The 26,195-nt window shown below is 36.5% G+C and overlaps 1 protein-coding gene across 11 annotated transcripts in view; it reads right to left on the bottom strand.

Annotated features, from left to right (window-relative positions):
* Positions 1-26,195, bottom strand: part of CYRIB (CYFIP related Rac1 interactor B) — a 153,492-nt gene that overhangs the window by 12,093 nt on the left and 115,204 nt on the right. For 6 of the 11 annotated variants that reach the window (XM_057532186.1, XM_057532185.1, XM_057532182.1 and 3 more), the window contains 5 exons: positions 19,213-19,295; positions 12,383-12,504; positions 8,193-8,298; positions 2,149-2,285; positions 599-676 (listed from right to left, as the gene is read on the bottom strand). In XM_057532186.1, coding sequence (XP_057388169.1) covers positions 599-676; positions 2,149-2,285; positions 8,193-8,298; positions 12,383-12,504; positions 19,213-19,285 — 516 coding nt within the window. In that variant the 5' untranslated portion in view covers positions 19,286-19,295. Of the gene's footprint in view, positions 1-598; positions 677-2,148; positions 2,286-8,192; positions 8,299-12,382; positions 12,505-19,212; positions 19,296-20,209; positions 20,293-26,195 lie in introns of all 11 variants that reach the window. The other 5 variants (XM_057532193.1, XM_057532183.1, XM_057532192.1 and 2 more) reach the window with 2 other exon arrangements.

The raw sequence follows: 26,195 nt of genomic DNA, 5'->3' as shown, positions 1-26,195 counted from the left end.
TCATATTTAAGGTTTTACTTATGGCATTTGACGTCCTGGAGAAAAGGGTATTAAACAGCTTAACACGAGAAGAAGTCAAGACGCTAACAAACCAGAAGAGATGCTATGCTGGCCAAGCACAGGCACAGAAGCCATTTCTCGCACAGCCACGTCACACACGGACATGCTCGACGTCCAGGACCTCACTTTCCCTTCCTGCCAGTGTTAGTATTTCTCCTGTCCCTGGTCAATTTCTCCCCAGGACTCTTCCATTCTAAGAATATGGGGACAAATAACTCATAACCACTAATTCACACAATTTTCGTGCAGTTAAAATGAGAATACAAAGAGGAATTTTGTAAGTATCAATGTTATATAGGCAAAAAGCAATTTTACTGAATTAGTTATGGAATAAGGGACTGGGTAGAAAAATAGGTAAAAACAACATGGTTTGCTACATTTTGCTCTTTCTTCCCACAGCTGTGGATGCCCATAATTACTAACTTTACTACTAGCTTTAGCTGTATCTGAATGAATGAATGCATGAACAAAAGATTAAACTGAACAAATTGAGAGCTGAATTATTATTACCACCCTGTAATTCAAAGCATTAACTTACTGGAACATTATTAATCCTCATACGACTCAATGTTCTTCTATAATAGCTGAAATCATTCTGTATGGCAGGATTTGTCATCTAAAGAAGATATTTATGAAAGAAAAAGGTATTATTTACTAAATATAGTACACAAATTAAGCGAAAGATCTACTAAATAGTTATAATTAGTTAAGTAACATTCCCTAATTTATAATATCATCTTAAGAACTAAAACCGTTATCATCCAAGATGACTATCTGCACTTAAGTTACATAACACCGTATTCAGTCATTACTGAACATAGAAGACTGTGCACACTGTTTTTCAGTCACAGTCAGTATACTTTCTTTCTTTCTTTTCATTAATTTCAGGTAATATACTAAAAGGTTGTTTACCAAAAATGATATTACCAAATAAACAAAAACAAAAAGGAATGTGTAGGCACTTATTTTGGGTTATTACAATAAAGTATATATATGGTCAACAGGGCAGTCTTCAAACAGACTAAAATTTTATATACAAATCATTTGTGCTCAAAGTATTAATAAAAGAGAATAATTGTCTATGATACAATGTTGATAAAATGCTGCAGTTAGGAATCCAGCTCTTCCACTCTCTAGACAAGATACCTGAGGTGCTGAAAAGTCAAAGGACCTGCTTCATAATTGGTTACTGTGCCAGAGCCTAAAGTGGAGCTAAGGTCTCCTGATATGGAATTTAATGCTTCTTTCTTTACACTCTCACTCCTTCCAGCAAAAAGGACATTTATAGGTAGGTAGGTAGATAGGAAGGAGGGTGGTGAGAGAGAGGGAGAGAGGGAGGGAGGGGGAGAGAGAGAGGGAGGGAGGGAAGGAGGGAGGGAGGGAGGGAGGGGGATGGGAGAGAGAAAGAAAAAATATCTTAACATTTTTATATAGAACAATGTTGAAAAAAGTGGGGATGAGGAGAAAAAAATATATTAGAAAAAGTCAATATTGTTGTTTCAGAAATGATTTTTAAAATGAAGTTAAATGAAAACTGATGGACTTCCCTGGTGATCCAGTGGTTAAGAATCTGCCTGCCAATGCAGGGGACACGGGTTCAATCCCTGGTCCAGGAAGATCCCACATGCTGCGGAGCAACTAAGCCCACGTGCCACAACTACTGAGCCTGTGTTCTAGAGCCTGCGAGCCATAACTAGTGAGTCCGCGAGCCACAACTAATGAAGCCCACGCGCCTAGAGCCTGTGCTCCACAACAAGAGAAGCCACCGCAATGAGAAGCCCCCGCATCGCAATGAAGAATAGCCCCTGCTCGCCGCAACTAGAGAAAGCCTGTGCGCGGCTACGAAGACCCAGTGCAGCCAAAAAATAAATAAGTACAATAAATTAAAAAATGAAAACTGAATATTGGGTAATTTGCTGTTTGCTATGTATATACCAAAAGGCCTGCATAATTGTTAAATCCTGCATTTTTGCTAAGGACCAGCAGGCATTTAAACACATTTTAAAAAGGTCTCCAGGCATCTCCTCCTAGTGCTCTTTGAAAGACTCCTGATTTCCATAACAATGAGGACCAGCAGGACAATCCTACCTTGAGTTCATCAAACCGGAGTGTAAAATGAAGAATTTCTGCAAACTGCTTAGCAAGAGCCTGCTCTCGCTCTAGATGCTGGGTAGGAGAATACGGGGTACTTGTCAAGGCTCCCAGAAGACCTCTTAATGCTGCTTCTAAAGAATAAAAAAATTACAATGTTACTTGTATCTGATATTTGTTTATTAAACCGTGAGCGATTTTAAAATGTTTTGATTTCAATTCCCATAAAAGTAAGGTCTCTTTAAAAGCCAGATTATCTAAACGTAACACTCAAACTGAATACTGTTAACTAGAATAGAAACCCTGAAGTGACTAACTCAATTTCTGTAAACACAAATTCAAAATCATGCGGAATGTGAATTTGAATGAGATACCAGGATCAAAGGACAAATTTTATATTATTTTCACATTCTACTGTGTTGATTTTTATGAAATGGTAACTGTTACTACAGCTGAGTAACTTCTTCAGGGGCACTGTGGCCACAGAGACAAATCGGTACATGGGTGTGAATGAATTACCAACTTCACATACTTTGAATATGCTGTTTATTTATAAACACAAACTGCTTTCTTTCAGTTACTAAAGGAAACCAAATATTTGCTTTAATAATTAGCTCTCTGAGTGTTTTAGAACTTGGTATCTCAGGACCATAATATAAATTTTCTAATTTATTATATAAATAAAACTGTTCCTTTGAAACAACTGCTACTTTTGGAGTGCCAGACGTAGCACTTTATTTTATATTCCATTTAAAAATGGAAATACTGATTGCACTTCAAAAAAAAAAATCACAGAAATCAAACTATTTCAGTTACAGATTGCAGAATCAGAAAACAATGGTAGATCCTATTCAGAGAAAACAAGAGCTTGCAGAGTTAGATGGTCATCTGACATTTATGAATAAATGTTAGATTAATAAACAAATATTTATTAGTGATAACAAATTTATGTCAGATCATCAACCTTTCACTTAAAAAATACCAACTCTACCGTTTATGAAGACCCAATTATGAACCAACATTCATACTTATGCATTTAACCTAGTCTGTCATTTAACTTTCACCATCAACTATGACGTCGGCATTACAGATGGATAAACTCAGTTTCAAAGAGGTTAGACCCCCAAGGGTATAGCTCATAAATGCCAGGTGTTTCTGATTTCACAGCCCTATTTTTTCCACCATAATAAACTGTTTCTCAAAAAAAGTGACATTCTAACTAGCCTTCTGCAACCTTATAAAAGATTAATTTACTGATCAGTACCAACAGTAAGTACTCCTTATGTGTCTATTATGTGGCAGGTACTGAGCTAGACACCATTTGTAATCCACACAGTAACTCCAAATGATAGCTACTATCCTTTTCTTTATAGTAAGTCAGAAAATGTATTGATGGTCTAACATGTGCCAGGCACTGGGGAAACAGATGAAGATGGACATGCCCTACGCCCACACAGAGCCTAATTGTACAGAGAAGAGAGACAACTTACTACAGCTGGGATATGTGTTAAGAAGGAGAAGGGCACAGCACCGTGGGCAGGTATAAAAACGGGACCTTACCTAGTTCAAGACTCCGGAAAAGACCTCCCTGAATACACGACATCTGGGCTGAGACTGGACTGTGCACTAAGAACGAGCAGGAGTTTGCAAACAGGGCAGGGAGCCAGATCCTGAACTGAGAAGAGCGTGACGTAGTAGAGAAACGCACGACAACCAGTACAGGGGAATGGAAAGGCAAGAAGCAGAGGAACCTAAGACTAAAACAACATGAGGACCATCTGTGTGCCACATTAATAAGCACCCTGGCCATGTCATCAAAATGTCCCTGGAGAAACTATTTAAGCAGGGTAGTGACATCATCAGATTAGCATTTAATATCTCCACTTCATCTGCAGTGTGGAGAACACATTGTGGGAGTATGGATGGCTTATAGAGGTGCAAGAGTGGATGTGAGGATCAATTAAAAGGAAAAAAATTTTGGCTCTTTTGAAAAATGGCTTACTTCTCCCAATACTCATCTCACGTGTCAGCATTAATGTAAGTGGAAAAACAAAGTTTGAGAGATGTGAGAACAGGAAAAACCATTTTAAAAACAAAAACAAAAAACACCAATACCGTTACAAGCTGTTAAAGAAAAAAGAAATTCTCATTTCCTGGCTCTGATCCAGCCTCAGGGTGAAGTCCAGCATCTACAGTGCTCACCGCTCCGGGGCATGGGAGACACTCCTCAGCCCCACACCGAGGGGTGAGTCGGGCCATGGCTGACCTGGGATGGCCAGTGACCGGGGAGGGCCTCTGTCCGTGAGCGGCTGGAGTCCCCAGTGCCACATCTGCCATGAAAGAGAAACTCAAAATGGTAAGGCTGCTTACTTGCCTCTGAAGCAGCTAGATCAGCCTGGGGCCCTCTGCTGATACAAGACAGTCCTACTGGACTACAGTGCCCTGCGACAAGAGGGGAATCAGAGACAGAGGCTCTCAGAAGGTGGCTCAGGTCTCTGGCTGACTTAGAAAGAAAGGGAGGTCAAAGAAGAGATGATGTAGGCATTGGTCTCTCTGATGAAGCTCCTGAAACAAAATCATGTGGTTATGACTCTTACAAAAGGTAGATGGCAAGGAGGAAATTAGTGGACTACTTAAGCCCTAAATTCTGGAAAACATTAGCTGGTAAACCAGTGCAGAAGCCAAAGTTACGTAAGAAGGCTGCAAGGAAGAGACTGAATGGAGAAGTAATGACAGATCAGTCCACAAAGTAGATCCAGAAGGGGAAACAACGGATGACTAGGAAGAGAAGGCTCCTTTACAGACGAGAGCCATATATCCTCACCAACTGCCAACCATCCACTATCAAAGAGCACTCTTTGAATCCCCAGAAGAGAACCCAAAGGATATGGAGTGCGGGGGCTCTGAGACAGCCAAAAGGTAACACCACCACTGTCGTGGGCACTTCAGAACCTTTTGAACAGATTTTGATAAATTTAGCCCAGTGAAAAGGGGTCGACACGTTGGATAGACTCACTCACTATGACCCCTGGAGGTGGCCCCTATAAGCCCCTGGAACAGGAAGACTGAGGAGACGCAAAGCAGTTTATGTACCGTCTGGCCACACAACCTTCGCTCAGATAGCTGCCTCAACTGGGAAGGCCTCAGACTGAAACAAGCAAGTACAGGATGTTTCCCGTGCCAGCAAGGTTAAACCATGTTGGCAAAGCTCAGTGTCTTCCAAATTAGTCAAGTGGTCCCTTCCCTGTCCGTCTACAAATATGCAAACCAGCAAGGGATCAGGGCCCCTCTTCTGGAGTACACCCCGTGGTTTATCTGCAGTGCTTGAACCAAGCAACCATCTTGGAATTCTGAAGGACCACGTGCATCTTCACAGTTGTGCGGTGCTCTGTGTACTGTCTGTGGTGTTTATCCTCATCTCTGGCTCAACAGTGAGGTAGGAAGAAAAGAGACAAGAGAGGTTAAGTGGACTTAAAGCAGAGGGTTCAACTGACTGGAGGTCCAGATAGGATACTGAAGCTCAGAGAATTTAAATGATGTAGCCGAGGCCACACAGCTAATAACTGCAAACAGAGGAATTCAAACACGGGCCATTATGCCTTGAAAGCCTAAAATCCATTATTATTGCTTCTCCTGAATATCCGACATATATTTGATATATCAGATGTACGTATTCATTAATCTATCACTTGCTCACTCATTCAACATTGAGTTCCTATCACATGCAAGCAAAGACATGTACCCTGTCAGCAAGGAAACTGGAAACATTATAAACCAGGTTATTGGCCGAGAGATGAGGAGTAAACCACCAGATCTTAAATTTGTACTTTGTTCATACCTTTACAGAAGCCCTAGACTACACAATGAAGGTTCAAGGCTCCCACATGACAGAATAAAAAACTGACAGCTTTCTACTATTACCTGTGTTACTATATCCTCTGCTGAAATGGAACCCAGCACCTGTGCCGAAACACACAACACTAAACTGATGTAATTCCAGTAGTTAAAATATGAGAAAATATGTAAGCCTGATGGGTTTGGTCTATTTTATAATTATTCTTTTTTTTTTAACTGGCAAATGCTAAGAAACCAAGATGAACTTGAGTAGGACCTGAGCAACATCTAAAGCAATTTAACTTCAAAAGCATCTAGGAACTAGCAACACAACAAAACTCTAAATAAGTAGTGAAGATAACTAAAATGAAAAGACCTAGGCTCTCTGAGGTTACAAAGCTACAGACTACGTAGACACTTGACTGAAAGAACTGACTGTCATGCTCGAGGAAACTAATTGATAATTCTTATTTCTAGTAAGAAAAGGACAATTTACACAAACACTTCTATCTCAACTATTATTTGTCTTTGCATTTAACAGTGTATACTGCATCTAAGGAAAAATAGCAATTCTCTTACTTTTTAAAAAATATGGGCGTTTTAAAAAAAACAGAACTTCACGGGACTTCCCTGGTGGCACAGTGGTTAAGAATCCGCCTGCCAATGCAGCGGACACGGGTTCGAGCCCTGGTCCGGGAAGATCCCATATGCCACAGAGCAATTAAGCCCGTGTGCCACAACTACTGAGCCCTCGCTCTAGAGCCCATGAGCCACAACTACCGAGCCTGTACGCGGCAACTACTGAAGCCCGCACGCCTAGATCTCGTGCTCCGCAACAAGAGAAACCACCGCAACGAGAAGCCCGCGCACCGAAACGAAGAGTAGCCGTGGCTCGCCACAACTAGAGAAAGCCTGCGCAGCAACGAAGACCCAACGCAGACAAAAATAAATAAATACTTAAAAAAATAAAAAGCTCAAATTAAAAAAATAATAATAATAGAACTTCAACTTTGAAGCAGAGGTTGTAAACACAAATGGCCAAGTAGCTAATATAAAGACATAAAGAGAGCAAGATATAAAAAACCAGGATGCAGTAAAGACCCACTGCAAACTAGAAAGCACATGCCCTAACTAATGGACACAGAGTCGGTTTGCCACTTAGCTTAGCCAACTGAGAGGCAGATCCATTGCTCAACTGCTGGCTAAGCTATGGATTTTTCCAAAGCAACCGAAGACTTAAAACACACACAACACAAATAATTACCAATTTTAAAACCTGGCAATTAATCAGGAATTTCTAAAAACCATGCGGGCCAAACAAACCGTATCTCAGGTCTAAATTTAGCTTATGAGCCCCCAGTTGACTTCTATCTTACAGTACTGGTTTCCTTATCAAATTGTATGTACTTATTTGAATATATAACACATTTATATGATTCAAAAAGCAAAACTATATAAAAACACGTATCAAAAACTTAAACTGAAATGTTTCAAATTTCTGACACACATCTATACCACTCCTCCCCTATGCTCTCAACTTCACAAAGTAAAGTTCTTCCAATTTACATCTTTCAAATTACACAAGCAGCTAAATAGCTAAATCTTACCTGTTCTGCCTCCTCCTTCTCCAAGAAAAAGAACTCCAATTTTGCTTATTCACTGTATTAAAGGCACAATTCTGATCTCTGAATAATTTTTCCCATGTGAGGGAAGAAGCAGATGGTTATGAATTCTTGTTACTTAACGACTCCCTCGATAACTTCGCATATAACATTAGCTTCCTATTTCTCATCTTGTACAGTTTTAGGTACATGAACCGATCATAATCAGCCATGATCTTAAGAACACAAAAATCTAAATAACCCAGGAGACCTTGGATTAGTTCTTACATATGGGAAAGGATGTGCTATGGAGCTGGAGAGAAATTCTACCAAGCTGTTTCCCATAGTAGCACCCTTTAGGCTGCAAAAAATCAGAAATTTCCGTATGGAAGTCAAAATTTGTTGAGGAAAATGGTCTAAATAAATTGAACACCTGGTTGAACAGGATGATAGGAAGATTATGCTATAATCTCATAGTCTACCAAGCTGCTTTACCTATGAAACATACAAATTTAGCAATATGAACATAAAATACTGTAAATAACTTCCAGTATCATAACTGTCTTTTTCACTAGGCAAGTCATAATGACAAAACTTTCAACTTACCTAACCTCTGAGAAAACTCATAAAATTTCTTTAATTTGCCTACTAGTGGAACAACTGCACCCCATGCCTTCTCTTGCAACTTCTCATCTGCTGGATGTTGGATGGCCTTCAAAATCCAAAGAATAAAAATAGTTAGATTTTTTAAAAAATCACAACAGTATTATTTTTACATTAAAATATAGGTTTGGGCAAACACAGGAAACCCTGGTACAGTCCATGAAATTCAGAATAATGGACCCAGAAATGCTAAGAGTGGCCTTCTCAACTCCATGGATACTTTAAACCTATTATAATACAGTCTTCGTTATTCTTGCAATGGATATGGATAGATGGGGAAAAAATGACACAATGTATGTTTGTTAGGTATATTATGCCTTGATACTTTTTAGAGCCACAAAAAGAAACCAAAATGTTTCCAATATCACAGACAAGCTTTCTTAGAAATTCTTTGTTTTAAGGATTATTTTCGTAGAATAAAAGGAAACCAAAAAAGGCAGGCAATAATGAAATAAGACCCAACTCTGGGAAAAGGCTAATAAACTTTCAATCATTCAAATTCCAGGGTCCAAACTAGTTTTTAAAAAGTTACCAAACACTTAAAAACCTAAATCAGCCTGAAAAATGTGATTCAGAAATTGTCACTTATCCCCTCCCTGTAACCAAAATCCTATTCTGGAGTCTAAGTTTTTTTAGGTTTTCCTGAATGAGGTGAAAAACTAGCTTCAAATGTGAAAGGGGAGAAAATAAAACATAATCTAGAGACTCTAAAATAAACATGAATATGCTCTTTCTCTGTCCAGTCCTCCAAGCCATCAGGCAATCATTTGTAAATATAGAGGGTTATTCCCAAAGAAATATACTTTCTTGCTTTCATCTTCCTTTTGCTTACAGATGCCTTTCTTCACCGTTTTTCCACACCTTGGTTTGCTTTCTCTAACATCTTCAAATGAGCTAAACACACCATCTGAAAGGTGAAACGCATAACCAACGCCTGTTTGTAACATATCAGCAATCTGAATGGCACATTTAGATTTTCCCAAGACACTAGTACTCTGACTCCATCCATACAAAACCAAAAAATAAGAAAGCAAAATAAAACTGAAGCCAGATAGATTTAGAAGATGCTTCAAATAAATTAGCTACAAACTAAATAAATGGGCTACACATTGTTTAAGCAATTTGCTTTATAAGCTTGCCATTGTATTCAAATTTTCTTGATTTTTTATATAAACAAATAGGAGTCTGAAATGAATCCCACTTATATGACTATCTAGAAATATTGTAATGTTAAAGAAAACCAGACATTACAACATGTAACAACCCTTATTTCACATTGTATTAATGTGACTATTTCAAAGGGACTGTGATAGTATCCTGATGTATATGAAAAAATCCTTTTAGCCTCAAGTGCAGTCTCAACGGTTTCATATCAGGTAGTAAAAATTTGTTTATTACTTGGGAAATAAGCAGATAGATAGAATTTTAAAATTTATTTTCTTCTCCTCAGAAGTCTATCCAACCTTTCTTGCAAGGATCTAAAAATGATTTTCTAAATATCAACTCATTCTCATAATATTAAAATGCTCCAGCAAATGTCACCCATTTTCATAACTGAATAGAGTTAACTATTTCCTTGGCCCTGCCTTGCCTGGATTTAGAACTGAAGACACTGTCTGCTCTTTTATGACATTTTATGGTTCTCCTTATAATTCTGATTCTTTCTCCTCTCAGATCAGTTTTACTGCTGTTAGATAACATTTCTGGTACAGCACCCATCATAGCCCAACATGAAAAAGGGCACTTAAGTAAAATGTCAATGGTGAGGTTGTCATGGAGCAAGTATTATAACTTTCATTTTCAAAAATGTTAAAACTGTTATGGATACATCAAAGCATTAGGAAAAGTTCTTATTTCCCTCTCTAGTGGTTTATTCTAGAGAATAAGCTTTATTTATTTAATAGATTATATCTTAAATCAAATTTTATTCAATTTTAGAATCATGTTTAATAAAGTACTATTTAAACAAATATATATATAATCCACATCATTAGCATAGTAATAACAGTAAACTCTCAGTCTATGTTCTATGTGTCAGCTTCTATGTGTCTTTGCTGATGGATTATCTAACTTTATCCTCAAAACGACGCTATGAATTGCTTCCACATTTTTGCTACGATGAATAAGGTGACCGTAAAGGTTTTTACATTTACCTCTCTCTCGAATGATAGCCTTTTGGAGAATATTTTCTAAAATTACGTATCTGATAGAAGAGTATAAATAATTTTACACATCTAATTTTATACCTTGCCAAACTGACCTCCAAAAAGATACCATTCTACAATACCACTTGCATTAAGACTACCTGTTTCTTCATAAACCAACCAATATTAAACTTTTAACACTTTATTACTGAATGCAGTAAAACTTCTTGACAGTGATGGGCATTTATTGTAGACCTGAACATTTTTCTATTGTGTGTTTTCTCATAGGTAGAATGGTTGTTCTACTAAGTCAATTAAGTCTTCACATTGACCTATGGCAGTTTTGGTAGTTATATCTGTTCTTTATATATTTGGTATATACTCAGCTTTTATATGTTTAGGGAACTTGAAATTCACAGAAATGGTTACATGCCTTCATTTACTGAGATCTTAAGGTTTTACTCAAGCTAATAATATTGGCAAGATTAATCTAAAGCTCTTGCATTTATTTCTTCAACAGTTACTAACTGCTTACTAAGCACTATACTAGGTGCTGATAACACAAAAATAAGTAAGAAACCAAGTTTACCCTCCTCAAGCTAGAGGTACAGCAGTGGAGATACAGACATCATATATCAATGGTTTAAAAAAAAAGTGATGGCTACCATAAAAAAACATGTGCAAGGTGCTATGGCAAAAGAGTACAGGGAAGTAGAAGATTATTGGGATTTGAAGGAAGGATAGCAATTGAACAGGAAAAGAAAAAAAGAAAGGCATATTCCAGACAAAAACAAAGGCAAGTAACTGTACGTACGTAAGACACTCAGGAAACAAGCAGTCCAGTGAAGGAGAGGTAAAACATGGCATTCACATTATCTATAACTTCCCTGCTAATGATACCACCAACTGCTAATCTAAACTAGACACCATGGAATCATTTAACTCCTCCTTCTCCTTTACATTAAACATCCAGTCAATCACCCAAACCTGTGGCCCCTCAGTCCAAAACACTTAGTGACTCAGTGTCTTCAGGTGTGTGCGCTTATTTCTTCCTTTACTAGTACTCCAAATGTCATTAGAGGAATCAGGTTCCATATGGTCTGTAAACCCAAGAGATCAATCCTTGAAAACCTCTGCACTATTAGTTACAGAGAAGAATAACAGAAACACAAGGGCAGGAAAAAAATGAAGCAACAAAGTGTGAGCTATGCCTTCAAGAAATGTAATGAGAAAAAGAGAGATAAGGTCCAGAGGCCAGGGAGTTTCTTTGGGTAGTACAGGACAATTGAGTATATGCGTACATGCACCGGGAAGGAGTCAATAAAAGAAAAAAGAAAGAAAATGTAGTTAAGAGAAGGAAATTAAAAGAGTAAAGTTCCAGAGGAGGGTGGAGAACAAAGGTAGAGAAGTTAGTCTTGGTAAGAAGTAGGGACAGCTTCTTCTGAAAAAAACAAAACAAAACAAAAAAAACCAGAAGAAATGGAAAAAAAGATGGATGGAAACCTGGATAAGTTCAGAGGTTTGGGAGAAGAAAGCTGAGGGAGACCACACCAAACATTTGCTCTGTGGTATCAAGTCATCAGACAGAGTTGAGGGGGTCCAGATCACAAGGATGGTTTCAGCTTTCTCCTCGGAAGCTTAGCAGGAGCAGAAAAATAGACTGGCAGGACAAAAAAAAGCCACAGAAAGTCTCATGTTCTCCCCTCCAAACACAATATAAATAGCCACCATGGATACTGTAAATTTCAGGTGTGAGAATAAACCAAAAAAATAAACTTTTCTTTAATATATATAAATTACATATTTATAGAACCTTGTTTTCCTTTTACCCTTATATCACTGCAACCACTTTTGAAATAATACAAGTGATCTTCCTTTAAATAGAATATTTAATATGCAAACAGATAATAAAGTATAGAAAATAACAGAGATTAAAAAGAGGGACATAGTAATTTTTAGTTTACTGGAAAATGTATAAACATGCTTTACCTCTCGTATTTCATGGCCAGCTCCTCTATATGACTGCAAGTCCTCCAAGATGCCTTCTGCATCTTTTAGTACTACATTCACCTGATTATAAATTTCCTTCTCAGACTCTGTAGGCTGGGCATCTAAATAGCAGGAAAGCACAAGAAAATTTAGAGTCACATGATTTTTTTTTTTAGTACATGTATAATAACTCTAAGCATTGATTAATCCGATTTTCTAAAGATGACTAACATTTTGTCCAGTGCTAACTTTGCACTTCTTAGAAAAGACTGACAATTTTTCCATAGTTCTACATTTGAATAACTATCCTCAAGTTTGTAAATATCACAAAGAAGCAAGGGAACACCAAACATTACTATTTAAGTTACAAATCATGACGTGGTATATTAAACAAAAAAGGATTATAATTCAAAAATTTTAACTGTGAGTGTTAATAATCACTGTTTCTACTATATGCATCACTAACAGTAATGACTGTAAATGTATGAGTAATGATCTATTTTAATGCAACAGAAATGAAAGGCCTATTAATACATCTTGCTCATCTACGGTTTAAGACATAAACTATTTTCCTATAAAGTTCATTTTAATGACTGAGTTTTGATATAAAAAAATTAGAAACTAAAAAAAAAAAAGTTTTTAGATGCTCCTTTTTTCTAAAGACCTTTATATTCTATACCAATGAACTCTGCTGATGAACAAAAAGTCCAGATTCCTGTGCAGAGGAGTTCGAACTATGAAACTGCTCCAGAATCACTAGGCTACTAAAAACTAGATACTTTAAGATACAATAGTATCACTGAAATTTTGAAATACTAAAGCAAAAACCGAGTTCCTATACACTTGGGACTGTGTGAGAGGAAAAATGGAAAATTATACTTATAAAAAACATAATCAGGAACACAAACATATGGGCATTTCCACTACCTGTGGTGTTAGCCACAAAACATAGGTTAATAGATGAATAATTCTGGATTTCTCTCTGTTAGACTTGAGGTGACAAAAATCCCATTTTCAATACCTTGGTCATTTGTTTCTCTAAGGATAATTCTTTTTTATTCAATACATTTGATTCTTTTTTTGGGTGGGGGAGGGGAGAATTGGCCACCCTGTGACGAAACTGAGTTTTTCATAAATCTTTCCAACTAGACTATATCCAATACGACAGATAAGGCATAAAGCACTGAAAATAATAAACATTATGATTATCATAATGTTTTAGAGAGCAACTTTGATGTCAGAATTCCTCCATGCTAAAATTTTTTCTTACTCTGGAGGTAGGGGAGGCAGACCAAATTTATAATACGAATTAAGAACATTTCTGATAAATCTCTTGTTCACCAATCATATAAAACTACTACCTAGAATTTTCTGCACATATTCCACCTCCCCATAAATACACAACGATCTATTTATTCCTTTCCTTAGAAAAATTTTACAAACTTAGTTCACACATGAAACTAGGAGTCCAGATGCCTAAAACCTGTAACTTTATTTTGTGCTTGGGGCAAGTCATAATTCAATTCCATTTATTAAACCTGCCAACTAGTCAAAAATATACCATTTATATTTTTTAAATTAACAAGTACAGTATCAAATTTTAATTTCAACATACTTAAGACATTACTACAGCAACAATAAGTAACATTCACATGCAAAGCCAACTTAAGAATTTGTGTTTTCATTATCTGTTCCCTTATTTTTCAAATTTCCTTTCAGAAATCATGTTTGTTTTTTTTTTAATGAAAACGTTATGACAAAATAATTACACAAGAGGAGTCAACTGAAAAATTAAAAAGACCCTGTCTGTGTCCAAAGCTATAAAGGTATTACTAGGAGCAAATACTGATATTATAGTTAAATGATTTTTTAAAAATCAGAGTTTGTCATTTGGTAGTAGTATTTTTTCACATTTAGCCAGACCATGTTCTCCAAAGTCATAGCTAGACACACACTAAAAAAAAAAAAAGGTACACCTCATAACTTTTATACTTACACCAGATGCAGTAGAGAAAAATAGTTTTACATGCAAAAACAGCAGTTTTATACTTTTCATATGGAATTGTGAAACTACAGACATAACATCAATAGTAGACACATATCATAGTTTGAATTCATGAAGTGGGAATTCATGACAAAGGACAATATTTTGACTATTATATAGTAAAAGATACTTGTGAAGTTTGAACATACTGAACTATGTATTTTGGGTGTGGTGACTAGCTGTTAACAGAAAAATATGACACTGAGAATTACATACAAAAGAAACATTATCAGATAGATTTAAATAGACCTTGGAAGTGGTTAATAATTATTAAAGGTTTAATAAATACCAAGAAATTTAAAAATAAAGGAGAAGATTCCAGTTTCCCCTAAGGGTGGAAAAAGTACCCAGCACCACAATGATTAAACATTTTTTAGACTGTCACAGGAAAGTCACATTTATAATTTTGAAAGCTGCTGAAGACTGCTGTAGAGATGAAGACAAACAGAAAATAGCAGACAGGTAAGCACTACTTTACTGATAGCAAGTCATGCAAAAGGGTGAAATACTAGGGAGGGGAAATGACTCCATAAAATAAAACATTTTTTTCCAAAAATGGTATCATATAATACAACCAAGACTTGTCACTTTGATTTTTCATAGCAAGAAATGAAAACTTTTATTACTTGAGGAAAAACACATCACTTAGCCAGCTAACAGACGAACATTCAATTGATTGCAAAATGTATCTACTATACTACTGAGAGTAACCATAGTGATTACTCATCAAGCTTAGTTTTAAAAGCTGTTCAAGGGAAATTACAGCATATTTCAGTTGCTCGTACTATTTGAAGGTAAAATTAATTATTTTAATAAATTCACACTAGTTTCCTACAGAAGAGTCACTGAAAATAATTGCTAAAATTGAAGCTGTTATGGTACAAAAGGAGGCAAAGGATCAGCTATGAAAGGAAAAAAATTAAAAGGCACGTAAAAATTGTAATTGTGATAAGGGGTCTGTCTGCTTTAATCTTGCATTCATTCATTAAATATTTAGTCTATCAATTACCACAAGTCTCATCGAGGCAGGGACCTCAATGTAGAGTACATACCATTGTACAGTATATAAACTCAGTACCTAGTAGATTTTCCATAATAAATATTTGTTGAATGAATGAGAAGGTACAGAGATATAAATATGCCTCCAGCATGTGTTAAAGAAGGTTATTATGCATTTTTATCTCTAAATAAATATAATCCTACAACATTTTAGAAAAATAAATATAAGAAAATGCCACCAGAAATTTCCAAGTATGGGGCAAAAGCAATTGAAAATACACAAAAATAAAATGGAAAAACAAAGTTAGACTAAAAGAGTGGGTATTATCAATATTTTTTGTAAATGGGGGGTAAGCGGAACAGGCAACACAAAAGACACAAGAATTAGAAGAAATGTATGAGTAAGTGGAAAGGCACTATAACAAAGAATCAAAGGAAGTAAGATTCATTTCTCACTTACAAATGACCACCTATATTTACTCTCCTATTTTGGCCTACCTGGAGATAACTAAATCAAGGTTAACTAATGAATGCTGAACTTCTGAGTACAGAGCACTATGCTAAGGTTGGGAGGGGACATAAAGATAAAAGTCCCTCTTCTCCCAAGAAACAATCTAGTGAACTGATATAGTAGTTACTCAGGCTAAAGATCTGTCATTAGAATGACCTATAAATTAACAATGTCATTATAAAATAAGAAATTTCAAGAACTAGAAGAGGTTGTACAGGCCCCAATTCACTGCTTTTAATATGTTGTCATTAGCATAACTGCTGCCAAACTGTAGGGGGCAATTCTGGACTTACATATTAATTAAACCACTATTCTTAAAATCATATAGGTATAATTTGTTTTCAGAAAAAGACCCTCTTTCTAGTACATCGAGTAGATAATGATATGTTTCACTGAACACAGAATGTCATTTCACGCCTTAAGGCTTTTTTACATGTTGTTCTTCTTTCTACAACATACTGCACTAAATTAGCCTGAAACATTCTAATTCACCCTTCACAACCCAACTCAAATATCACCATCAGAAAGTCTTCCATGCCCAATCTACTCACAGCTAGGTAAAGTTAATCCCCTTCCTGAACTACACCTTGAATGATGTAAATTATGTAAATAATTAGTTTGAATTTCTATCTATTCTAATGATTTGTATTTCTCTCTATTCTACTGAACTGAAAACTCCCCAAAGGTGAGGGTTGTATCTTAGTTATCTTTGCATTCCCAGTACCTACTGGCTGGCATACAGGAGGCAAGCTGAACTGAAGTGAAAAACAGTATGTGTGTGTGCAAGCACGTAAATTAAGGGATAATGATTAAAGACCGTCTTCATTCAGTAAACCACAGGATTCCACTCAGTCACAGTTTAAAATTACTAGAATAGCTAATTTCTATACAGCTTGATGCAAAACGCCAGTACATCTGTCTGTACGGAACCATGCAGGTGCCCTGAGCTAGATCTAACCAATTAGAATGATGGGAATAGTAAGGCTAAATTATTCTGGTAACCTAAATATTACTGTTCATCTAGAAATAAATAATGTAGTACTAATACTCTATTTAATAAAAGGATATGATTTTATCCTCAGTAATCATAATGAACTGGCAAATCAACTGTGTTGGCAATTTTGAATCTGGTATAAAACAGGTTAAAGAAAGGAAGTTTCAAGGGGTCACTATAGTAGCCTAATGATTAAAATACACTTTTACAAATGCATATTTCCAAAAAGATGACAAATATTCAAATGGATGAGAGATAAAATTGATTAAGAGAACTCTGATGTTAGATTCAAAAGAAAACATTTAAAAATGTAACTAACAATGAACAAGGGACAAACTCTGGCCTAGTCTGCAGTTTGTTTTCACTAAATTTCATTTACAGTGTACCAGTAAGTGTCAAACCATAAGTTCTACATTGGCTGATATAAGCAACAAATATTTAATTTACATCTGCCTTTAAGACGTTAACACTTTATATGTAGTTCTTCATTGTTGGTTATTATTGTTCTTGTTAGCAATTTTTACCTTTTCCTGCTACTAAATTAGCTATTTAAATTTTAAGGATAATGATCTAAACTCCCAAAGATTAGAAAACCAAGACCAAATAATATTTTTTAAACTACAGTAAATTCATGCTTTTCACTTGACCACAACATAATGCTAGGTTTATAAAAAGATCAAGTGCCAAGTCTTGAACAAGATCTTGACTATATCAGAGCCAAGATTCTGCAAACATAAGGAACTTGAGACAAAGAGTAAAAAGGAGACAGAATAGCAGGAAAATATACAACAGCAAGTTTGAAACAGACGCAAATAAACTAAAATACAGCTCTAATGTAAGTCGCCTCATCTGAAAGAATAATCTTCAAGTCAGCAATCTGCTCAACATCCCCAAGCTGATTAAAATTCATGCTAAACATGCATTTAAAACAGCACTGCTAAATTGTTGAGAAGGGTCAAGAAAACTACTATTCAGTAACATTGTCCCCTAAAAACCAAACAATATGGTCCTGATATTGACATTACTACTCTTTGCTGGCCTGCACACAGTACCCAAACTGTAACGGAACATTAATAGGAATGTAATAAAAGTAGAAAAATATCAGAGACCACAAATTATCCCATCAAATGGAGATAAGCTATAAATTAATGTGCTCATATGAACTGTCCTGGTTTAAAGAAAAAATATATAAATTATTCATAATAGAATGAATTGTATAATATCACATAAACTAAATTGAAGTTGATGGAAAAATGCAATGTCTCTCTGTGGATTTATTTTAAGAGATTTATTTGTTTTAAAAATTAGAAAAGGTCTTAAATTTTAAGTATTTAAAAATCTGTTCAAATGTTTTAATCGCAGATGAAAATGCGGGGAGGGGGGAGGGGGTCACATGATTTATAACCTAAAAGCTCTCTCTTCACCCTTTCCTAACAATTTTCTAATGATGAGTTAAAATAGCAAGATTCACACTAAAACACCAATTTAATATCACTGTTCCCAATTTGACAACCAGACAAGCTAAAGCAACACTGACAGCCAAAAAAGCAAAAGCTTTTCAACATGCACAGGGGTCAATGACACTTACCTGCCACTCTTAGACCATATTATAATAGGTCATGCAACATAAAACAAACAGAAGGCAAATTACTTAAAGGTCTGTGAACCCATTATTTTTCTTTTTAGAGTTAGAAAAAAAATGAATTCCTGAAATAAATACATATAATGAATTTAACTTTTCAAATTAATTATCTGCAAAGATTAAATAATTAAGGTTCACACTTACCTTTTAATATTATGCCCAAATTACTGAGCTCTGAATGGCCTTCATGAACAGATTTTGTATTCAAAATATTTCAATAGGTACACAGAGTAACTGAAACCAAGTCAATTTTTCTCAACTGCAATAAATTTTTCCCCAAATATTGCTTCTGGTTAACAAAGCTTGAAGTAGCATTTGTCCTTTCCACCAAAATTTTTTCATAAAAATGTTTTCAGAGAATCTCAAATATTTTCATTAGAGATCTCAAATTATAAAATAATGTCCAACTAAGAGATATGAGTCTCTCACAAAAATTCAAGTAAAAACATTTTATCACAATTTAATCTATAAAATATGACTTCCAGTTCTAGAAGGCACCAGAAATTTTACTCAAACAATTCATAGCTCAGTCATGCAAAGCAAAAGTTAAAAAGATGGCAAAGTGAAAACATTCATTTAGTGCAAGACAAACGCAGTCTACTGCAGGCAAAGAAAAATAGATATAAAATCATCTTCTCACTTTCAAAATCAAGGAAAAAATTTGGCCCCTGCTCAAGGTCTGTGCATGTCAAAACTTTAAGAAGATTCCCCATGTTAAGGTACCTGTCAAGACAAGAATGAGAAAAGAGAAAATATCCCTTTATAAAAAAGAACATCTGAAATTTACTTAAAAAAAAAAAAAAATAGTAACAGGGAAAATGTTCATTAGGCCATGAATTCGTCCTTCAGGTTACCCAGACTGTGCTCTGGCAGACAGCAAACCGGGTTCTCAAGGTGCTGATATGTAGGACCTAGAGGTGAAATGTAGTTTTCCTGTACACAATGGCACAACTGTTGCTCTAATTCTTCTTAAAATTCTCCCAAGTTTCATTAATGGCCTTATAATGAAAAATTCTTTAAGTATTCCAATAGTGCTAGTATTCTGAAAAAGAAATTTCTGATCAAGAATTATTCACATGTAATCTTGTTTAATATTGCACTGAAACAAGAATTTATTTCAAAGCCAAATATTAAGAGTTTTGGCCACAGCTCACCTTTGCATTTCACCTTAAAATAGCAGAATATTAAACTACTTCCTGTATGCCATTAAATAAAGCATATATTTCTAACCAAATTTGGATTCTCAATAATTTGTGGAGGTTACTTAAAGTATTGATTCTGGATATGCAGCACAACTCTGATTTTTCATAAAAATTATCATAGGATTATAAGCAAACAGATTGTTGGGCATAGTCACTAAGGCATACTATTAGAATGTTCATCATAAGGCTACTTGCTTCATGGACTAATGAAAGGACAGCACTGGCTACAGACTCAACATGATTTCAGCAAATGAAAAACTAAATTATACATATGATGGTGATGCTTGCCTACGATTAAGAAAAAAGTCATGCAAACTTTGTTTGATCCCCATACTTTATTAACAAATAGTCTGGCTGGCCTTCACTGTGGTGTGAGTATAATTAATCTTTCACCTTTACCATTATGCACCAGCCGTGAAGGGCTAAGAGACTTACTTTCAAAGTCCAAGAAAAAATGTGCTGCATTGTGGTCTATGTCCCTGGTTAGCACCTTAATGAGATTACCCATGCCAGCAAACCTAAAAATAAAAATGGCAACATCATTTAGTTCCAGTAAAAAAGTTTTTAAGCAGAGGCCTGGGATTCGGCAAAGGCTGGCTTGCTCATAATTACCAACAGGTGCAGGTTTATATGCTTCTGGCGTTGAAAATTTGGAATAACAAAAGCACATTTGGCTCTGAGTTTATAGCTCTTGTCCCTCTTTTCCACATATCAAAAAAGTTACATAAAGCAAAACTGGCAAAAAGATTAGATTTTTACATATAACTTGCAATATTTACATTTGATTAATATCTATGCTAGTGTTACTCCTTTAAAATGTTTGAGGCATATATTCTCAATTTAAATTAACATCAAAAATAGATTTCTCAACTAAGCAAATATTGAGACCATTATTCTTAAATAATAGGGATATTGTCCTTCCTGCAGAATCAAATTCTATTGGGAATACATGGAAAACAGTACTCAAACCACACTTAACCATTAAAGACTGAAGGGAGATATCAATTAATGACCCATTTTTAAAATTTTACCACACATAAACCAGTATTTCTTACATTTTCTATAATCCTAAGAATAATCAAACTTTTTGTTATTTAACTCATAGATTGATTATTCAACAATATCAACTATATACAAAATATGTAACTTAGAAGTTAACACAGCAAACAAACACAAAGGGAGCCAGCAATTATTACAACTTCATAAATTTGCAGAGGAAAAATAATGCGATGGTATAAATCTTGCCCAAGAATTTGCCATGCCTCAGTGAGGATGAAGGTGGAAGGAGGGGGTCAGGAACATCCAGGAAAGCAGATTCAAACCTTGTAGTTGCAGTAACTACAGGAAAGGCAGACTGTGGTATCATAGGCATCCCATACCCTCCCCTCCCCCAATCTCCATACTTTTTCTCCAAATATGGAACTATTGGTAAATGTAAATGAAACAAAATACAAAAGTAACAATACTCTTATCAATGAAAAAAAACACCTTATTGCTCACCCCTATTACAAGAAATCTGAAAAGAGCACTCCGGCCAGCTGTGCTGTGCCCCCTTCCTCCACTTACTCTCTAGACGATGGCATATGTTCCTCACTTAAGCTTCGCAAAGAGGAAGTAACAGTATTTGTATACCAGTTATTTGCTTTAGAGATCAAAATCTGATGGACTGACACACACTTCTCAGAAATGTTAAAAGCAATCTAATTTATTCACAAATATGGTTAATACGAAGGATCCCCTCTTTTAAAATGATGCCCCATATGGGAGAGGTAGGGATCTATGTTATTTTTGATATTAAAATCCCTATTACACAGAATTTCACTGGAAAGGTTCTGTACAATGTATGACACAGATGGACTACGTGAGATTAAAAAAGGGAAACATTTCATCTTAATTATCTTTTACACTGTAAAAAAGTTTAATAATACCAAAATTTTATATATAAGGAAAATATAACCATTTTTCCAAATTCATCACATCCAAATAATTACCTTAAATTGTTACTAAATCTATTCAATAAATTATTTTAGGAACATTTGGAAAAAAATATTTCACAGCTTCAATTTTTAAAAGCTTTCAAATATACACGGAGTATCTGTTTCCAAACATATATAAATTCTCTCACTAACAAGACCCAAGACCAAATACACAAAGAATTACCTAGTGGTATCAAAACTTCAACCACAGATGGAAAATCAGTATGAGAGAGGACTGTAATCGTCTTTAAGACAAAAAGGCCGCACACATTTGGTGTTAAAAGAGTTTAGACTATGGAATCAAACCAAGATTCCAACTCTAGCTAAAGAGCTGTTTGCCCTCGAGGGTGGTAGTCAACCTTTCTGGGACTCGTCTTCTTCCTCAGTAAAACACACATTTCACTGTAACCGCCTTAAATACGGGGCTATTATGAGCGTTCAATGAGACTAAACACTGACTTCCTATCAGCACAGTGTATGGCACACAGAAGGCGTTCAATAAAAATGCTGCCTGTTGCTATAACCCCAAAATCACAAAATAACTTTAAAAAAATAATAATGGCTCTACTTCTTTTAACACAACCCGCAGTCTTCAATCTGTCAATGAATCTCAATGTTATAAATCAGAGTAAATCACAAAACCCACTTTTAGCTCTCTTTTGTCAAGAATATTGCTAAAATGCTGTCCTAAAGTTAGTCCGACGAGAGCTTCATCAGGTACAGGAGAGAGGGAGAAGGGACAGATTTAAGTTTCCTTACCTTTGTACTTGTATGCACACAGTTGATCCTCAGGGAAAATACTGAAACTATCCAAGTTTGCTCCATTTTTCTACATCTACTTCTGCAAATTCCTTCCATTATTTAGTCCTTCTTTCGAGGCACCCCAGCCTAATGTGACCCTAACACCCCTCACCCTGCATCATACTTGGTCCTGACCTATTCACTCCTCACAAGTACTCAAAGATTCGTAATTTGTTTACCTCTTCATCCCAAACAGTGACTCTTAGCTAGAAAATGGCCCAGTTTATCTAGTACAGGTTTCTCAACCTCAGCTCTATTAACATTTGGGGCTGGGTAATTCTTTTGTTGAGAGGGGTCCGTCTCGCACTGTTAAGATCTTCAGCAGCATTCTGGGCCTCTACACACTGGATGCCGTAGTAACCCACCACACAAGCTGTGACAACCAGAAATGATTCTGGATGGTGGCAAATGTCTCCTAGGGGGCAAACCCTACAGCACAAAAGAAAGAGGCTGTGCAGGCAACCCACATCATGTGTGTCTCCGAACAAAAACTTATGGAATTTTTCAAAGCTCTGAGAACAGTTCATTATAATACTATCAGTTGTCATACCTTTTTATAAGAATAAACAAAAAAACTAAAACCATATCCCTGCTGTCTTGCATAGTTTAACTCTTCAGTCAAAAACAAAACCAAACCAAAAAACCTCTCCATCCCCTCAGTGTGACTGATTTCAATGAATATGACATAATGGCTACTTGGCTGTTCTGCAAGGTACCAGACTGCCTGGGTTCAAACCCCCCAGCTCTGCCACTTTCAAGCTCTGGGACTTTAGTCAAGTGTCCTAACTTCTCCATTCCTCAGTTCTCTCATCTATAAAATGTGTATAGTAATAATATCCACTGCAGAGGGTTCATAAAATCGTTAAATGGGTTAATACAAGCAAAACATTTAGTATCATGCCTGGCAAAGTGTTTGCTGCTCTCGCTCTGGCTGTCGTTAGAGTGACCTGACTGACCCCCAGGATCTGTCCCCGGTAGCAGAACCTGTGCATGTGAGGCTTTGGAGCGTGTGGCAGCTGTATTTCCTGCCCTAGAGGAAGCCAGTCTGTCACAGAAGAATGAAGCCAACGTGCAGTGGAGAGCCTCAGAAAGCGTTCACAAGTCCTTAATTTCTGATTCTATTTGTTCCCAAGTTTCAGCTGCCATTTACCTCAGCTGAGTTTAGATTTTCCTCTGGTTTTAACATACCCTCGTTTCTTTCAATTTCCCTTTTACCTTTTTAGTTGAGTTGGGCTTCTGTCATTTGCATCTAAAAAAGTTCTGACTAATACGATTTCTAAATTTCAGATGAAAAAATAAATCTGATACAAAGGATATAAAAGATTTTTCAGAGTATATAAAACTTGGTCCAAAATACTGATATACTTTAAAGGCACTATTTCAAGGTAAATAATAAAAATTACAACTTAAGATAATAAACTGTCTTCCAATCTGAATTTAGGAGGAAAAAACTAAAGAATTTTCTTTCAATGCACTTTTTATTGTAATCCTTGGATTTAAACTAAATATTATAAATATTTAATAAATAAGCTAAGAAGAAATTTGATACACAGAAGTCAGATATAGTTTGCTTTGAGTGTGTGCAATATTCTCCGCGTCTTTTTGTGACTACGAGCTCTCACATTATGTGTTTGTTTCAACGTTGGAGGCTTATCTGGAAAGGAGCATGCTCTTCCTGGCCGGTAGTCTGTGGAATGTATTTCTGAGCTCACGAAAGGCATTTAATAAATACATCGGACCATTTTCCCATAAAACATTTGAAAAGAAGTTTCCTTAACTAGAGTAATAGAAGCCACTAGAAACACAACTACATGGTACCGTTAATATGTTACTTCATCTCTCTTTCTAGAAAATTCCTAAGAGACGCTGTTACTTCATCTACTCTTTTGGGCTCAGGGGGGTTTTATAAGGCTGTCTCCTATGCCTGGAATGCCACTTCCAAGGGCTCTCCCACGGCTGGCTTCCGTTCACCCTTCAGGCCTCACCTCAAATGCCCCTCTTCAGAGAGGTTTTTTTTGTCTGCCAACCTCACCAACAGTAGTTGCGCCTAACACAATCTAAGTGACTATGTTTGTTTAGTGTCAGTTTTCTTCACAGCCAATTTATAAATTTAATAAATACTTCTTGGTGGGGGAAGAAGGAAGAAAACCTCATAAACATACTGACAAGATTCACTATAAACCACGGTTTCTTAAACTCGGCACTATTAACACGCGAACCATATAATTCCTTGTCGTGGGGCCGTCCCATACACTGTGGGATGTTTAGCAGCATCCCAGGCCGCTACCCCTTAGACACCTGGTATCACCCCACGCCCAGCTGTGACCACCAACAATGTCTCGAGATAGCGCCAGATACTCCCTAGGGGGCAAAACTGCCCCCAGTTAAGAACCACTGCTTTCAACGTGTGACCACAGACATGAAGCGCACTCTCAGGTGAGCCTAGCGATCCTACTCTTACCTGCAGCCACTCTACTTCCCCCTCCACCAGCTGACCTTTCCCCAAGGCTTTTAAAAAATATCTCCTCAAACCTCAATCTATCTTCCATCCTCACATGAAGAAATGACCTCCCTACATCTTTTACCTGCAAAAACCAGGAAAAGGAAAGACCTACTATCCTTTCTACCCCCCTTTCTTCATCAGTAACCACTCGCTTTACCTCTGCACCTGTTCCTGATAGACAACCTTTCCTCAGGGCACCCGTTCTCCTACTCTCTATATGAAAAGCAAAGCTTCACGTCCCCTCTCTGACCACATCGTCCTGCCCGTCTTCTTCAAAGCAACCTGTCAAATGAGCTGTCTGTAGTTATATCTTCCTACTTTTCCTCTTCTCATTGTCTCAACTCATTCCAATCTGGCTTTTACACCCACCACTACGATGAAGCTGGTCCCTGTCAAGCTCACGGAAACCTGCATCTGGCGAAATCCAAAGGGCAATTCTCACACCTCAGCTCACTGGACCTCTTAATAGCCTTTGACCCAATTTATCATTTGCTCCTTCCCGACACACTTTCTTCATTTGACATTTAGGACACCACATTCTCCTGAGCTTCCTTCCTGCTTTATGGCTATTCTTTTTCTGGATCCTTTCCTTTGGCATACATGCAGTTATTTCTCCCACCTTAATACAAAACAAAAACCTATCTTCATTCTATTTCCCTTCCCAGATCCCACCCTATTCCCTGCTTCTCTGTGCAGCAAATTCCTTAAGAAGAGTTGCCTACACTCATTGTCTTTTATTTCTCTCCTTCTACCCTCTGTTAAGCCCACTCCAACCTGGCTTTTTGCCCAATCCTATACCACCAAAATTGGTCTGGCAAGGTCATCAAATAACATCCATTGCTAATTCCAATGGTCAATACTCAAGTCCATACCTTATTTCACCTGTCAGGAGCATATGACACTCTCTCCTCAATATACTTTTATCATTAGCTTAAAGGATACCCTGCCTCACTTCCTTCACTGCTATACCAGTCTGGTTCATACCACCATTACCTCTTGCTCAGATTACTTCCAAAGCCTCCTAACTGCTTCTACCTTTGCCTCCTACTACAATCTCTTCTTATTATAAGAGGCAAAGCAATCTTTTTTTTTTTTTAATTTTATTTATTTATTTATTTATAGCTGTGTTGGGTCTTCGTTT

Source organism: Balaenoptera acutorostrata, chromosome 17 (genome assembly GCF_949987535.1).
Source record: "Balaenoptera acutorostrata chromosome 17, mBalAcu1.1, whole genome shotgun sequence".
NCBI classification, from domain to species: domain Eukaryota; kingdom Metazoa; phylum Chordata; class Mammalia; order Artiodactyla; family Balaenopteridae; genus Balaenoptera; species Balaenoptera acutorostrata.
Note: the sequence above shows the minus strand (reverse complement) of the source record. Positions and strands in the feature narration are given on the sequence as shown.